Genomic DNA, 15,684 nt, shown 5'->3' on the forward strand with positions numbered 1-15,684 from the left:
TTTATTACACACCTCAATGTTCAATATCAATTTATCGTTAATGTTAGCAGTTTTTATTATAAACGTAAATTTGTAACTTAAAATTTTACCATCTTTGATATAGAAAAGAAACATTGATACTGTTTTGTGTGACATTAATTAGAGGGTAATAGAGGGTCCAATGAAATTTCAACTTGTCTACTTAAGTTTTTGAAAATTATCAAGGATCAAGGTGTAAAAGAAGTTATTTTGTATTCAGACAATTGTGGTGGACAGAACCGAAACCGTTATGTTTATTCTATGTGGGAGTATGCTACATAATATGTAACATACTATATATATATATATTATGTTACACGTGTATGTATGCAGTAAGAGTTTTAGGTATTTTTGTTTATGTTACCTATGCATGCGATACTGTTATTGATGGTCAAGTTTATTGCTGGAATACCATTAGGGATTTGGGTTTTGTTTACCGCCTACAGGTTATGTCTATATCTTGTGCGAATTAATTGTAGGCCCTGCGATGTCGGGGGCTTGTGGGAGGCTTTGCTCCCCACGGATTATCCTGGGGTGGATAAATTTGGCGCTCACAAGTTGTTTACTAAATGTGGAGCAGTACTCATTATCTACTTGTTACCGTTAAAAAAAAAAAAAACCCATTAGTTTTAATATTACACATTAACAGAAACAACAATAGTTTATTAGTATAACATATTTATATGTATATGAAATCGATTAGTTTTTTGTAATCGCATTAGCATCTCTCCGTCCGTTCCGTCGTCGTCTTCTCCGCCGTGACCTGCCGCCGTTGCCGTTTCGCACGTCCGCAGAGTTGGGTTCCTCGGTAGACACCGCGGTCGTTTTACCCGACGAGTCCTTGCGCCCTGCGAACATTCTAAAAAACTCGGCGACCACGGGCTCAACGGTATCGTCGAGTTCCAAGGGTGCGCGGCAAGGCACCAGGAAATCCTCGAGGTCGCGGTGCAGATGGTAACCGTAACCGTGCACGTCGAGGTCGTCCAAATGCCATACGCGCGGGCTGCCCTTTGGACCGCTCTCCCGATCGCCCGTGGTCGACTTGAGGATGCCGTGGAGGCCGCTCACGGCGGACCCGATCACTTTCGGTGCTAGGCACCGATCGTGCACCAACACGCGACAGTCTACGTAAACAACACGCGGAATACATTCGTTAGCGAAAATAATAATAATATAAAAAAAAAAAACGAAACACTTTTTATCGAATCTAGAGCCTTATAATATATTCTTCGATTGTTGAAACTTGGACGCGAAGAGCGTTGGAAACTATATACGTTTTGCGTTTCGTTGCTTTACTGTTTTCGTTGGGATTAGTCTAAAAGCACCTGTATAATAATTCTATGCAGAAACCAGTCATAAACCGTCATAAGGCATGATTAGATAACTATTCTTATGAATGTTTAAATCTAAATATTATCAATGTTTAATCAATCTTAAAAGATTATTATTCCCAAATATATTTTATATAATGCACTAACCGCTGATAATATTGTTTATCCAACGATATAAACCAGTTTCTTATGATTTATATGATTGCACTGTAATGCATTTAGACAACTCCATTCGGAACCATCATGATTGGTGTGGTTTTTGCCCCCAAATTTTCGTTACATAATTTATCAACAATATTAAATTTAATGTTTCTTTTTAAATTACTAAATAACACAATATATTGCTCTGAATTAAATATTTGATTTTAAAATTGGCACGACTAACTTAGGTACAAGTGTTTGTTTGTTTTACCGAAAATGTATAAATAAAATATACTTAATGTATGTTTATGTATAAAATGTATTTTTTTTCTTTATAAATAATTGTATTAGAATAATATATTTTTATTATTATTATTTAAATTATGATTAAAGCATATTTTGTCAATAGGATTTATTTTCTTTAATACATTTTTGTCATTTATCATAGTTATTATTTTCAGATGTATATAAATTAAGACGAAAAATTCAATAAAAGATTCAGAACCACAATTTAACAATTTTTTTTTTTTAATCGTTTATTTGGTACTAATTAAATTTCAATTCTATGTTACTCCTAAGCCACTAATTTATTTGGTCTGATTACAGTTATATTTTAATAATCAATACCAACAACATTATTCATAAACTAACAACTTACTTTTACATTGCGTCATTTTTTCCGCAAATGAACGTTTGGTTCTACAAAAGAAGCATTGACGACACCACATATTTCGTCCCGTCGTCTTCGCGTTCAAGACATTACGCTCAAAATCATGTTTACAGCTAAAGACATTTGTAAAGTTATATTGTATATAGTATGCAAATGATAATAATTATATTTACTTTTCTTTCATTTTCAATCGTTGGAATGCAAAAAATTGTAATGATAAAGAAAAAAATGCTTTGACTTGCAGTTCGTATAAAATCACAAACAACACTGAACATGTTTATACCATTTACTAATATTATAAAAAATGTTGCCTATTAACGGAAATCGGCTATAATAACTGTTATCATAACATTTATGCCATATACGTTATTAGTGTTTAAAATAAATTACTTTTGAAAAAAGTCGATAAGATGGGTTTCAATTCTTTGGTAAAACGTTTTGTAACTTTGAAAATGTTAATGTGGTACGTTAACATGCTACAAGGAAATAGTAATGATATTAATTGGTAGATTTTCCTCGCTTCGAATGAGATTATGTCGGGAATTAAGATTGCCAATAATAATTATCAATAAGTATAACCATCGAACGGTTAGTATCGAATCGATCTGAGATATAGATCACTTGATACACCTTTAAATACAATACGAGTAAATTGGAAATCTGCTTCTGAAAAATTATGTTTATGTTCGTTTCGAAATGATATTCAATTTAATATAAAATGAGAATTGATAAGGTCTCGATAAGTAATTAGTAATTACTAGTGATTGAATTTTAAAGTACAATAAATAACAAAAAAAGAATAAAACTGTTTGAAAAAATTAAAAAAAAAATTATTTATTTTTATAAAATGAAAAAAAAAACATGAACCATAATTAACTTAAATTAGGTATGAAGTTAATAGAAAAAATTATATTAAATTGTGAAAAATAAATTAACTATCAAGTATATAGATAAATTTTCAGTTGTGAAACTGACTATTATCAGACAATATGTTTTTATACATTGAAAACAAAGACTCAACATTCACTGAAGTGATTGGTACATATTTCTCACAAGCTGTTTTGTTTAAATACAATTTATGCAAATCATTATTTGATGAAACACTACGCAGTATGTTTTTAATGTCTTGTAATTGTTTTCAACCCTAAATTTTGAAAAAACATGATTTAATTTACCTACAATTTTTAATAGTTGAAACGATCGATGTTATTGGCGTAAATTGATAACTATCGACAATAATATTATGATTAACCAAACGTTTAATACAATTAAGAAACGAACTGATACACGAAAACAAAAAAAGTTTCCCATACACGGACAGTCTTGAATGATGTGAATGTCAATGAGACTGACAGTCAAGACTGATAATTGATTGACGATTGATAATTTTTAAATGCAGTCAATCTAAATTGATGATAATCTTCAATCTTCTTTTATAAAATTACTTTTTTTTTTTTTAGCTTTTATAGCCCATCAAGGGCCTTTTCTGCTTCCATTATTTCTTGCCACTTCTCTCTATTTTCACTTCCTGCTAGTTATATTTCTGGTGCAATCTTTGCTAGATCTGATTTTACAGTGTCCACCCATTTACGTCTAGGGCGGCCTCTGGGTATTCTACCATTTCTTTTTTACGTAAGTTGAATATGATTCATGGTTTCCAACGATTGATTTATAAAAATATGTTTAAAATTTTCTTAGAAACATCTTCAAAAAAATATTTTTTTTAAAATTTACAATGCGTAATTAATTACTTTTGTTACAGCACGATCACTGGAAGATTGCATTTAGAAAAAATATTAAATTAAATGTTTTTTCGATACACAAAAAGTGGTTCAGTCTAATGCACTAATTGATTCTATATCGAAAAGTTAGAACGGTATGATTAGGAAATATTAAGACAGAAAGTGAACTTTTTCGATGTCACTGAAAAGTAGATGGGTCACAATTGTATTTTTTCATAAAAAAATCACAATAAAAACCTCACATTTATTACAAATTAAAGACATTTGACATTTATATACAATTGTATTAATTTAAAACGTCTGAAAATACAAAATTTGTTACTTATTTAATCTAAATAATTAAGCTTAGAAAAATAAAACCTTATTGTCAAATTATTTTATTTTTATTTTACTTCAAATCACAATTGAATTGATCATTTCGAAAAGGCCATTTCTCCACACATTTTCAAAACTAATTTTATGTGATAAATGTGTTTAAATAATAATAATAACCTGCTCGACCGCAATATCATACTTAGTTTTTTATAAGGAAATTAAATAATTCAACCTTTTTTCAATTTTTATCTAAATTTAATATTGATCACTAAAATCTGTTTTTACGTTTCCGGACAGTTTTCATTTTATGGAGATACATTTAGTCTTTTCGAAATTATGTTAATTACCAATGGTTCTTAAATGTATGAAAAATATTAAAATATTTGAGTTTTCAATACCTTCTTAATACCTAAAAGAATACTAATTCAATATTTCAAAATCCGAATTATGAATTTTTCTCCGAATCTGCATTTTGGATTTCGAATTTTATTAATCAGGATTTTCAAACTTCGATAAATTCGAATTTTTCCCATCACTAGTTTGAATACATATTTTGTTATCTCAGTTAGATAGGTTTTAGTGTCAGTCCAATATTACTGTTGTGTGACCACAGTTTTGAATAGTGATACAGTTTGTGTCATTTATTTTTTTGTATTTGCGGTTTGTTTGACCAACTAAACTATTTACCTATATCATTTTGGGTATTACAACGAATCATCCTACCATTGGTGCCATACCTTGTATTAAGAGTAACTAGTATTTTTGGTTGAAATAATTATAATTTTAGTTCAGCCACATATATTTTTCGTGCTCGTGAAGACGTATGAGCCGTTAAATTCGTTTTGGATGTCGATTGATTCCTTGGCAATTTATTTTTCGATGTAACCATTAATTTCGCGCAACCGACGCCGTTTTAATATCTGCGTAAATTTAACGTCGCGTACATTCTACGATTTCGTGGAATTATGTGGTATGTCCATGACTTATTTTATTTTTCATAAACTTAACATCACCCTTATTCCAACGTCATATATATAAGTTCAAAATGTATGTGACAAAAAGTGCGAAGTACATTAAACTCAACATAAGCAAAAAACTCTAAATTAAAGTGGTTCAGTGGTTATTGGAATCGTTAGCCTGGCAATGACTGTTTCGGGCAAAGCGGCGGTATTTAAGCTATTATTATACATAGGTATTTATGCTCGTAGTAAATATTAGTTTATAGTGCAGAGATTATGGAACGTTTAAAATTTATTAGGCACGTTTACGGGAGGGGCTGGGTGGTCACTGGTCTCCCCGGCGGACTATGCATCCAACAAAATCACGTTAGGATAAAAAAAAAGTCTACGGTTTGTACCTACTCAGTACCAGTAGAGTACATTAGTATTATGTATGTGTTTTTATTTTAGTTTTAAATGTATTTTTATTGTTTTGTCACCCCAATGGTTATTATTTTTGATCTCAATTAAAAAGTACTCCTATGGTTTCTATATTTTTTCATGTCTAAAAAAAAAGTTTCATGATCAAAACTTTGTTATTTGTTGTTAGTTGTGACCCTTTGGTCACTAAAGTTTGAACACCCCTATGGTTAGGTGCTTGAATTTGTAGTTATACAATATTTCAAGTTAGAAATATTTTAATCCTTGTAAATTTTTGAAATTAATTTATGCGAGTATATAAAAACGGCTTAACGGTACAGTTATTACGTATTTCCCAAGTGTTTTTATTTATTTTTATAAATCATATAAAAAATATACATTAAATTGAACTAAGGTGGTAATCTTGAATTTGGATACACATGATAAATCTGTTACCGTAAATGCACACGTAAGTGTAGCTACGTCGAGAGGTTAACGTTCTCGGTTTTTTTTTTTATTGTTTTTCATATCTTCGGGCGATGGCACCGGTGCGAGATTACGCTCGAGAAAGAAAAAAAACAGGTTATAATTTGATAAATTGTACATCTACGTCGAGGAAGAACATAGTTATACGTTTGGATTAATATAAATAGTCCCATCGAGGCTCGAGGATTACGCGTTGGAACCGGCGGCAGATGTGTGTATAATAATGTCGGACGTCGGTCAAAAGAATGTAAATCGACCGCGTAAGTACGGTTAGATTAGGTGTGTATGCATACACACGCGTCACGCACTCGTCCAGTGATTACACAATCGTGATAATCCAATCGAATGTAGAGTAAGCGATTAGGACTGTTGAAAACATGATTACTACGTAATATCTTAAATAGTTTTATAATTTAGAAATGTACAATGGATCAAACTTAACACTATAACATCATATTATAATACTACTGTGATATCATATAATTGAGGATAAAAAAATACATATTTGTTTATTATATATTAAGTACCAGAAAGATCTACTGCACTAAATATACTGTACACGCTCGTAAATCTCATCGAAATATTATCACTTTGACAAAATAATATGTATGATATCGGAGGTGTATAATACATACAGATATACCCAGTGGCGCCTAAAACGTATGGCAAGTGGGGTAAATACCCCAGAAATTTTTTAGGTGGTGGGTAGGTGGTTAGACTTAATGAGTGCTAGATATATTATTGTACGGTAAAATATTCTATAATGTTATGTAATTACTAGATGTGTAGTAAATACTCGTTGCTCACAGGTATACAATACTTGCTATTTATGATTTTTGGGTGAGTAGGTGGGTACCCATAAGTAGGGTTTACCCCAGTGATATAAAAAAAGGTACGACGCCACTGGATATACCTATTAGTCCTATACATAGGCGCAGATCGAAAACAAATTGTTGAAGCCGAGCAAAACCTTTGAAACAATATTGTACTTAGATTGAAACAAATTTACAGAACACTAAACCTATACAATATAGTAAATAATACAGAAATAAGATAGTACAATATAATAAAAGGTTTTTTAATTATTCTAGTTCAATTAAAAAAAAATAAAATCAAAAAAATCATGGGAAATCACCGTTATCACGATATTAATCAATATTTATTAATACTTTAATTTATCATGATTATATCATTGTACTTATATTGCAGGAAAAAAATAAATACGGAATAAGATGAAGGAATTATGAGTTAAAATATCTTGTTACAAAGTTACGGTAACCTTGGGGTCGAGCGAGAAATGGCCCTACGTTCAGTTTAATATCAATTCCTTAGACCCCTCCGTCTTATATCTCACACGATTTCTGCCTATGGTCGCGCAGCTTAATATATTTAGTACTATGTGTATTTTTTATACATATTATATATTGTAAGAAAAAATATATTGAATTCGCGAACTTAATATTTTAATAAATCATTGTTGAATGTGTGTGCAAACTGCATTCATGGCACTCGACTTAAGTGTTTAAGACTACAAATGTTATTGCAATGTATCATAATATTTGTAATAAACGTTACCTACACGCGTGTATTACAATTATTAATTTTTATTTTATTTATTTATTTTTTTTTGAAACCAGCGGCGATTTACGAAGAAAAACCGGCAGAATCGGTTTTTTCGGAACCGTAGTGTATCATAGTTAGTCCCTAGTAGAGGTAATATTATAACACGCGCGCGTGGAGCGTGGTTGTAAGTAGATCTTTCTGACACTTTTTTGAGTATTCGTGTACATTATGTATATTTAAACGTACAGAAAAAAAAAACATAAAAAATACAATTTTATTGACTAATGTAAAAAAAAAAAAACGCACATCATAATACAATAAACATTTACGTAATGTCCCCTCGTGGAGTAATAGAACATAGTTATTATTTTTATTGTTTTTATCGTTCAGAATCAATGCATTATAATATTCTCGGAGTGACATCACCAAGTGTGTACGAAAAGAGTCAGTGACGTCACGCCGAAATCGTATCGTAGTATATTATATGTGTACAGAGTCCGACGAATCGAAAACGTTTCGTACACACGTTGACGTTATTTCGTATTATATGATCTATAAAACGATCGTACGGGTCTTTTTAATTTTTACAATGCGTGTACAAAGGAACGTGGCCCCGCGTGGTGTTCGTTATTTAGTAGGTGTTGCCGCACAATAAAGTAATTTGCACGTGCGTACATCTTTAATAAGTGCGATACAATATGAATTCGAATTTTTTTAATTCCGTTTACAATGGCATACGACGATACAGCGTACAAAAATATTATACACTAGTGTTTTATAAATATATCATTATCATTATAAATCATAAACGTTTTGTCCTCAGTCTGTCTTGCTTACATATTAACGTGTGTATTACATTATTGTTATATTAATATTATTACTACCGCCGTCGCGATACTCTCGGGCCACACCGTCACTGCGCGCACGATCATCTGTAGTAGTTTGAGCGGCTGCCTATCGTGTACGTGCTCAGCGGAATGCAACCGGGCGAGAACGTCATTTCGCCCTGCTGCTGTTGTTCGTAATCCACGTCGTAGTAAATTCCGCTTTGATTCTATGGGTGAGAGAAAAAAAAAAAAAAAAATTATATTAACTATACGATAAACAAAAAATAAGCGTCGAACCGGCAGATTCGTTGAACTCTAATGGGAAAGGGTTAGACACGAGACTCGTGAGTTGATCGTCTTTATCGATATGGATATTATGTATATTGCGTTTTACGTTACATCTGTATGTCGATCGGTACACCGAATATGTTTCCGCGTTTTGGTTTTTTTTTTTTTTTTTTTTTTATCACGGTTCAACGCGATTCACAATACGCCGTACACAATAATAATAATAATAATAATAATAATACGCGAATACAAGACCACTAACACGGGAGCGTACTATCGTCTATGGTCTTTGATGTGTATATTTATATAACAACTTCCGCACCGTCAAAATGCAATCAGTAATATTGTTAAGTAAACAAGAAGAACAGGATCGAGAAAGAAAAAAAAAATGTGTTTTTGTGTTAATATGTTGCCCACGACAATTGCACGCGATGTAATGATGTCGCACCTTGACCGTACAATATTAATAACAGTACAATAGATATAATAATAAAAGCGGTCGTCATACCACCGATGACGAATCGGTTGTTTCGTCAATTAAAATCCAACAAAAAAAATCGGTCAACATTGCAAACCTTTTATTTATGAAAGAGTTCGTTGATTTCACATAAAAAATGATGTTTGATTTTTTTTTCCAAATGAATAATTAAAACGTCTAATTTGATCTTGTTCGACAAATGTTATTTATATTTTCGACTTTTTTTATTATATTTTGTTGGTGTACGAAAACGACTACGGTCCGAACTGGAACGCTCCGTAATTGTTATTGGATTTTAACAATTTAGAATGAAAACAAGTGTCGCATTGTCTTACAATTTGTCTAGTATTTGTCGCTTATAATTTATTATTGTTGGTTTTCGAATTAGTCATGGACAATTGCTCGTAGAAGACTTTCTGTAAACAGTATCATTTTATCACTACAAAGTATTAAATTATATTTACTCTTGTTTCAATGGTAGCAAATTGCCTTGTTTAATGTTACGTTGGAAATTCTTCAACTCAAGTAATGTCTGTTTTAATATCATGATTCGTATAGGTATTTGTGTAAGTAAGAAAGTACACTATGTAGGAAATCATCACGTGTAAACGTATTAAAAATATTTTATTTTTTTATTAGAACAATGAAAAAACAAAAGGAAAACTGCGACGAAAAATTTAAAACAAAGCTGCACATACTAACAACGCTGATTATGATATTCTGGATTTATTTATATTGACAGTACGAGAGTCGTTGTACAACATCTAAATTCCCTCCTTGATAAATACTAACAATTGAAATATGGAAAATGTATATTTGCATGGAATTTACAACGATGTAAGTAATTGACTTGATTAAATTAAGATTACAGTAACCCCTCATTATCCGCGTTTTTTTATCCGTGGTTGGGTCCACGATAACATATTTTTAATGCGATTGCGATAACGTTTTACCGTTATTACACGAACACTGTAGAAATTTATTTTTGACAATAATTGTAGATAATTGTTGTTATATCACCTTAGGTATAACACATATACATAATATATACTTATACTTATTCCAGATAAAACACAAAAGTTTACCTACACCTGCACTATTAATAATCGTCAATTTCTCAGTTGTAAGATGATATTTGTGCGTGACACGTGTGTACAGCAGTGTTTAATAAATTTAGAGGTGAGAATATTTTTAAATGGCTTCTCAATGTAAAATGTCAATAAAAAGGAGAAGAAATGTTTTATTATTCGTTCAAAAAATTGAAATTTTGGACAAATTAAAAAGTGGGTGATACAGTAGCGTCACTTGCTAGAATGTACAAAATGAATGAACCTAGTATCCGAGATATACGTAAAAATTAAGAAATAATACGATAGATAATAAATAAATTAGTTGTAGGAATTAAAAAAAATTAAATCTAACCTCCCTTTTTACATTGATTTGTGGTTTCGTTATCCGCAGATTTACTATCCGCGCAGGTTTGCTGGAACGTAACCTTCGCGGATAACGAGGATTACTGTATATAATCAGTTAACAATCCGTCAGTTACCCGCTCGGTATAATGTAATATTCTAAGAAGCGTTCGTAATGAACTGAAATATTACGTCAAGTATTATTTCGACGTTTTTAAGTTAACTTGTTACAGCTGTGGTAGGAGTGTTAACGGAAAATAATATGAAATGTTGTAACTCTATATCCAATGTGTGCATATATCGATGATACCATTACGCGATTGATGAGCTGTTCGTAAACCATGATGTGATGTGTCCGTGAACTCGGCACAACGAATATCTTTAATTATCTTTAAAAAATAATCGGAAAATAATAAACAAATTTGTTGGTCGTCGTAAAATTGGTCATTTGAACGGATTTTTTACGATTGAAAGCAAAAACACCGCTCTGCTCGTGTAAACTTGCCAAGGAAAATCGTGTAAAATAAATCAAGACCCGAACGAAAACGTACGACTCATCGCGAGTGGATTCCTCGATGCGCATTAATGATTGTCGGACGATTTCAACAGTTGATGATGGTTACTTCGGCATGCCGAGTTCGCCGACACGCAGACGGGTCAACGGCAATAATGTTTATCAGGCGTGCCCAGCTTGCGGGCCACATTCGAGGTTTATAATTATCCTGCGTACCGGTTAATTTTAATTTTGATAACGTATTCAATGGATATACGAGTATACTATGTCGCGTACTATATCTTTGATCGCTAATCGAACTTACTACTCATTTCGTGTGTAAAGCAATAATAACGTCACACGTGTTCGTCGCACTTACCGCTAGTGACGATCTGCTCTTCGGTCTGGACGAAGTCTGGAAACTCCGGCCCAGCAGGTCGGTCCGGTCCTCTTCCTCGCTGGTGCTCGATTCGGGCGTGCGGAAAGCGTGCGAAATCGTGCTTGTGCCCGGCGGCCGGAGCCTGGGCAACGGCATCGGCGCGCCCGCGTACCCGAACATGTTTGACCGCATCGTGCCGTTTCCCGGCTCGGGCTGAAATCCGAACGACTAGATCAGTACAACAATCGCTGAAAGTTACCAAAGTTCTTTCGGGCCGCCCGTCAGAGAAAATAATGCACACATTTCGCGTTCATCGATTACTTTTACACTTCTATTATTTTTTTTACCGTTGAATCCGATCAGAACAATGTTCTTAAACAGTTTTAGGTGCATAGCGCTCTGTTCTGTGAAAGGCTCGCGGTCAAGGTGAGTGGGGCTGGTGGAACTTTTATGGGGAGTGGAACGGGGAAAACGGCAATGTTGTAGAACTTGTTGATGAAATACGTGTTTCTTTTTTTATTTCTTTAATAATAATACGTAAGAAATATTAAAAATAACTGTTGATTCGTTGATATTAATTTTTTATGATAGATAGTTGTAATCTATACTATCTACATATTATTATTTGAAAACGTGAAATTTCTTCAGAGCAATCATATTATTATGAAACAATTAAATAGTAATAGGTGTAATTTTACGTAGCAATTACTGTGCATTCGAATGTGTCTGATAAATATATCTGCAATCCAACTCGGACCGAATGGTAATATTATAGGCAATACCGATTCGAAAATAATATTTTACCATTTCACGCTTAATTTTCTCAAATAAATATATTTATTGCAAGGTTCAAAGAACACGAATCGTTAGCAATCAGTTCGGTAAACCACCTAGATGGTTTTTTTGATTACAAATGCAACTAAAATGGGTTGAGTCAAATTGTTTCAAACGTTATAGGTACAAGTCGACGGACTTGAAACAAGCGAAGAATCAGCAGCAGCCGATTTAGCGATTACCTATTTGTTTTTATTTTTGTGGGGAATCATCGACTTATACAGTGAACGAGAATGCCGTTAACTGTGCCAATACATTTCAATAAACTCGTAGATGCGTTACTATATAAGCACATTTTGCAATCCGAGCATTACACAGTTGCTTAGCCAGTACGTACAACTTCTATACTGTAACAATGACGTCGCTGTATAACTGTATAATCTGGAATTGAATTACTTTATTAGTTTATAAAACACCAATCATAAAACTTAATAAAACCAGATAGTGTGCGGGTATTTATTTTTCTAGTAAAAGTAAATACCAACAACAAACACTGATGGTTTTAGATTTTCGGTGAAACGAGGAATGGATCGGTTTTACAATGATATCTGAATTTTTTTTATGTCCCTGTGTGCATGATTTCGACCTGAAGAATTACTCCGATCATCAGAATTATTAGAAATTTTTCATAGAAAATGTTGTTTACTCGTATTTGGCAGTGTGGAGAGGATTACTTAATGAATTTATCAACGGTTTTATTGCGAAAAATTGACGAAAATTAGGGAAATACGGAAAAATTAGCAGCTTAGGTACCTTGGACAAAATTTAATTTATGTTTTCTTCTTAATTCAAAAAATAATAGTAATCGTATCAAAAATCGTATAGAAATATGCAATTTACACTGAATACCTATATAACCGTTTGCTATGGATAGCATTATTTTCATAGTATTTTTTTCAGAGCTATTTTTTGAAAATATTAATTTTAATTATTTCTTGGATTTTATTTAAAAATGTCAATAAAATAATTTTTGTTTGACAAATTTTTGAAAATTTAATACGAAGTATACTGATTAAAGAGAAACAAATTGAGTCAAATTTAGAAGAAAAAAAAATTATGAGCGTTTGAATATTACATTTTGACAAAACATTAAAAATCACGAACGTTTGTTACATTTTTGTATTCATAAATATATAAAATGTTTAATTTTTACACTTATGTCTTGACAAATAGATACAGATAAATAAGAATAAGCAAAAAAAAAAAAAAAATTAATAAATAATAGTTTAAAAATATTGAAAATTCGCATAATCGTTACAAAATAAAATGTTGACAAAATCAGATATTTGAATTAATTGATATAAGTTATTTAGTTAAAGACACTTTATAATTCCGAAATAATTTAAAGGAGTTTGCGTATTATAGTATAGTAAAAGTATTTACTATAGTATTTTAAAGAAGAAGGTGCTGTTTATAGACATTTGAAATTTTTATTTCCTAAAACGTTGATGCCTTTATTTTTGATGCAAAAGTCAGAACATTAAAAGTTCAACTCAACTTATTAAGAAATTTAGTTTTTCTACGGTATGAACCATCTTCAGAAGTATAAGCTGAACCTCTTCCACTCAGAATGGATTTTCAGTTTTGGAGCAAAATTTAAATTTAAAATACCAATACAACGATATCATCTACCCATCATTGTGTCTCGCTCTTTTTACATTTGTATTTTTTCAAAATATTCGTTTTTTAGTGTTCTTTGTCGGACTGCACGGTTATAACAAGTCGTCGGTTGATTCATACCAAGATATCTTACGCACGTAGTTCACACACGTTGCACGACTCCAAACCGGTCGGACCAGGGCCGTATTTAAGGGGGAGCTACAGGATGCTGTAGCCCCGGGTGGCTGAATATAAGTGGGTGGCTAATTTTTTTATATTTTCAATATTTAATGATCTAATATTTTTGAAATGAAACTTCTTTACAAAGTAAAAAGTGTATTTCAAAAAAAATATATATCGTCAATCACGGCATCACGACACACACACACACACACACACACACATACTCGGTAACGGTCGAGTACTGTCGACAGATCCAAAGATTTATAAACAATCTATCCTTATGTTGACATTGCACTTAGAATGTTTTTGTGAACAGCGGCAACGAATTGTTTTTCAGAAAGATCTTTTTTAACCCGCAGAAATTTGTATTTGGTATAACGTAGCGTTTTTTATCGTTGCCCCCTGGTGTCAAATTCCTAAATACGGCCCCGGGTCGGACGGTACACATTTACGCTCCACCATGGAAGACCGATTGTTGCAGGGCCGGCGTTACCTTTTACGAGGCCCTGGGCAAAACTTATTTTGTCCATAGCAATAGTCACCTACAGCCTGTAGGCCGAAATCAAAGGCGATAATATGTATTCAGACTCGGCGACAGGTGCACGCGATATCGGGTAATGATTGATGATTACGTTTAAGAATAAATGCGATCAAATAAATGTCCGATTGAATTCCGGTTTCCGTACTCCGTGCGGCGGCGTGCCGCGTGAAAATTTTAAGCGCGAGGCCCTTGAAGGCGCGAGGCCCCGGGTAATTGTGCCGTTTCGCTTTCCCCTAATGTCGGCCCTTAATCGTTGATGAACAGTTAACGTGGCCTTAACACGCCGTAGGTACTCACCGCGTAATGGTTGGCGTGCGCCATGGCGTCGGCGATCTGCGCCCATCGCATGCGGTCCTCGATGGACACCTGGTATGGCGGGCCGCCGATCACGGGCGTTTTCACCGTGCTGCCGCCCGTCGGCATGTACCCGAACACCGGCGAGCCGACCTTCTGCTCCTTGTTCCACCGGCGACTCCACGCGCACAGGCACACCAGCGTCAGCACGATGATCGAGATGGCCGCCACCGACGAGCCGACCGCGACGCTCAGCACTTCGCCGTCGATCTCGCACTGCGCCCCGTAGAACGATCCGGAACACCTGTAACGACCGGCGACGAGAATATGAACAAACGGCGGACTTAAATGATACACTCGTAACGACCTCGATTTTCTCGAGACCCCCAACACCAGCAGCGTATACGGAATATGTTTTCCGGAGGGGCTATTACGGACAGAGTTAGATTACCATTGCTGTCTGAGAATTACTAACAAGACACAGTAGGTACTACTACTTATCTGCATTTAATTTACAGAATGTCCCAAAGCGATTTGACGTTGGACACGAATTCAAAACAAGTGTAAAGCACCATTAAAATATAACACACGTTTAAAATAATTTTTAAGTTTCTTAAAACATTTTGATGGGGGGGGGGGGCTGTAGCCCACTAGCCCCCCCCTATATACGCCACTGCCTGAGAGTGTGTTTTACTTAGGCCGCACATCCAAACCGTGTTTGTGTCGTTTCTC

At 33.6% G+C, this 15,684-nt stretch overlaps 2 protein-coding genes across 2 annotated transcripts in view; both read right to left on the reverse strand.

Moving 5' to 3' along the window:
• Positions 1-660: 660 nt before the first annotated feature.
• Positions 661-2,405, reverse strand: LOC112694550. Its single transcript, XM_025570057.1, has 3 exons — positions 2,334-2,405; positions 2,149-2,273; positions 661-1,142 (listed from the first exon to the last, which is right to left on the reverse strand). The coding sequence occupies exons 1-3, from the start codon at positions 2,342-2,344 to the stop codon at positions 718-720; spliced, it is 561 nt and encodes a 186-aa protein (XP_025425842.1). The 5' UTR covers positions 2,345-2,405; the 3' UTR covers positions 661-717.
• Positions 2,406-6,453: 4,048 nt separating this feature from the next.
• The window catches only part of LOC112694571 (mediator of DNA damage checkpoint protein 1), a 44,482-nt gene continuing 35,251 nt past the window's right edge, over positions 6,454-15,684 (reverse strand). The window contains exons 9-11 of the mRNA XM_025570087.1: positions 14,956-15,256; positions 11,502-11,714; positions 6,454-8,678 (exon numbers count right to left, since the gene is read on the reverse strand). Coding sequence (XP_025425872.1) covers positions 8,553-8,678; positions 11,502-11,714; positions 14,956-15,256 — 640 coding nt within the window. The 3' untranslated portion in view covers positions 6,454-8,552. The remainder of the gene's footprint in view (positions 8,679-11,501; positions 11,715-14,955; positions 15,257-15,684) is intronic.

Source organism: Sipha flava, unplaced genomic scaffold (genome assembly GCF_003268045.1).
Source record: "Sipha flava isolate LNK unplaced genomic scaffold, YSA_version1 130_pilon_pilon, whole genome shotgun sequence".
NCBI lineage: Eukaryota > Metazoa > Arthropoda > Insecta > Hemiptera > Aphididae > Sipha > Sipha flava.

Excerpts from the sequence above, each read along its gene's own strand:
- LOC112694550 (XM_025570057.1), bottom strand. Across the intron at positions 1,143-2,148 it reads AAAAATGACGCAATGTAAAA|ACTGTCGCGTGTTGGTGCAC; the intron begins GTAAGTTGTTAG and ends TTGTTTACGTAG.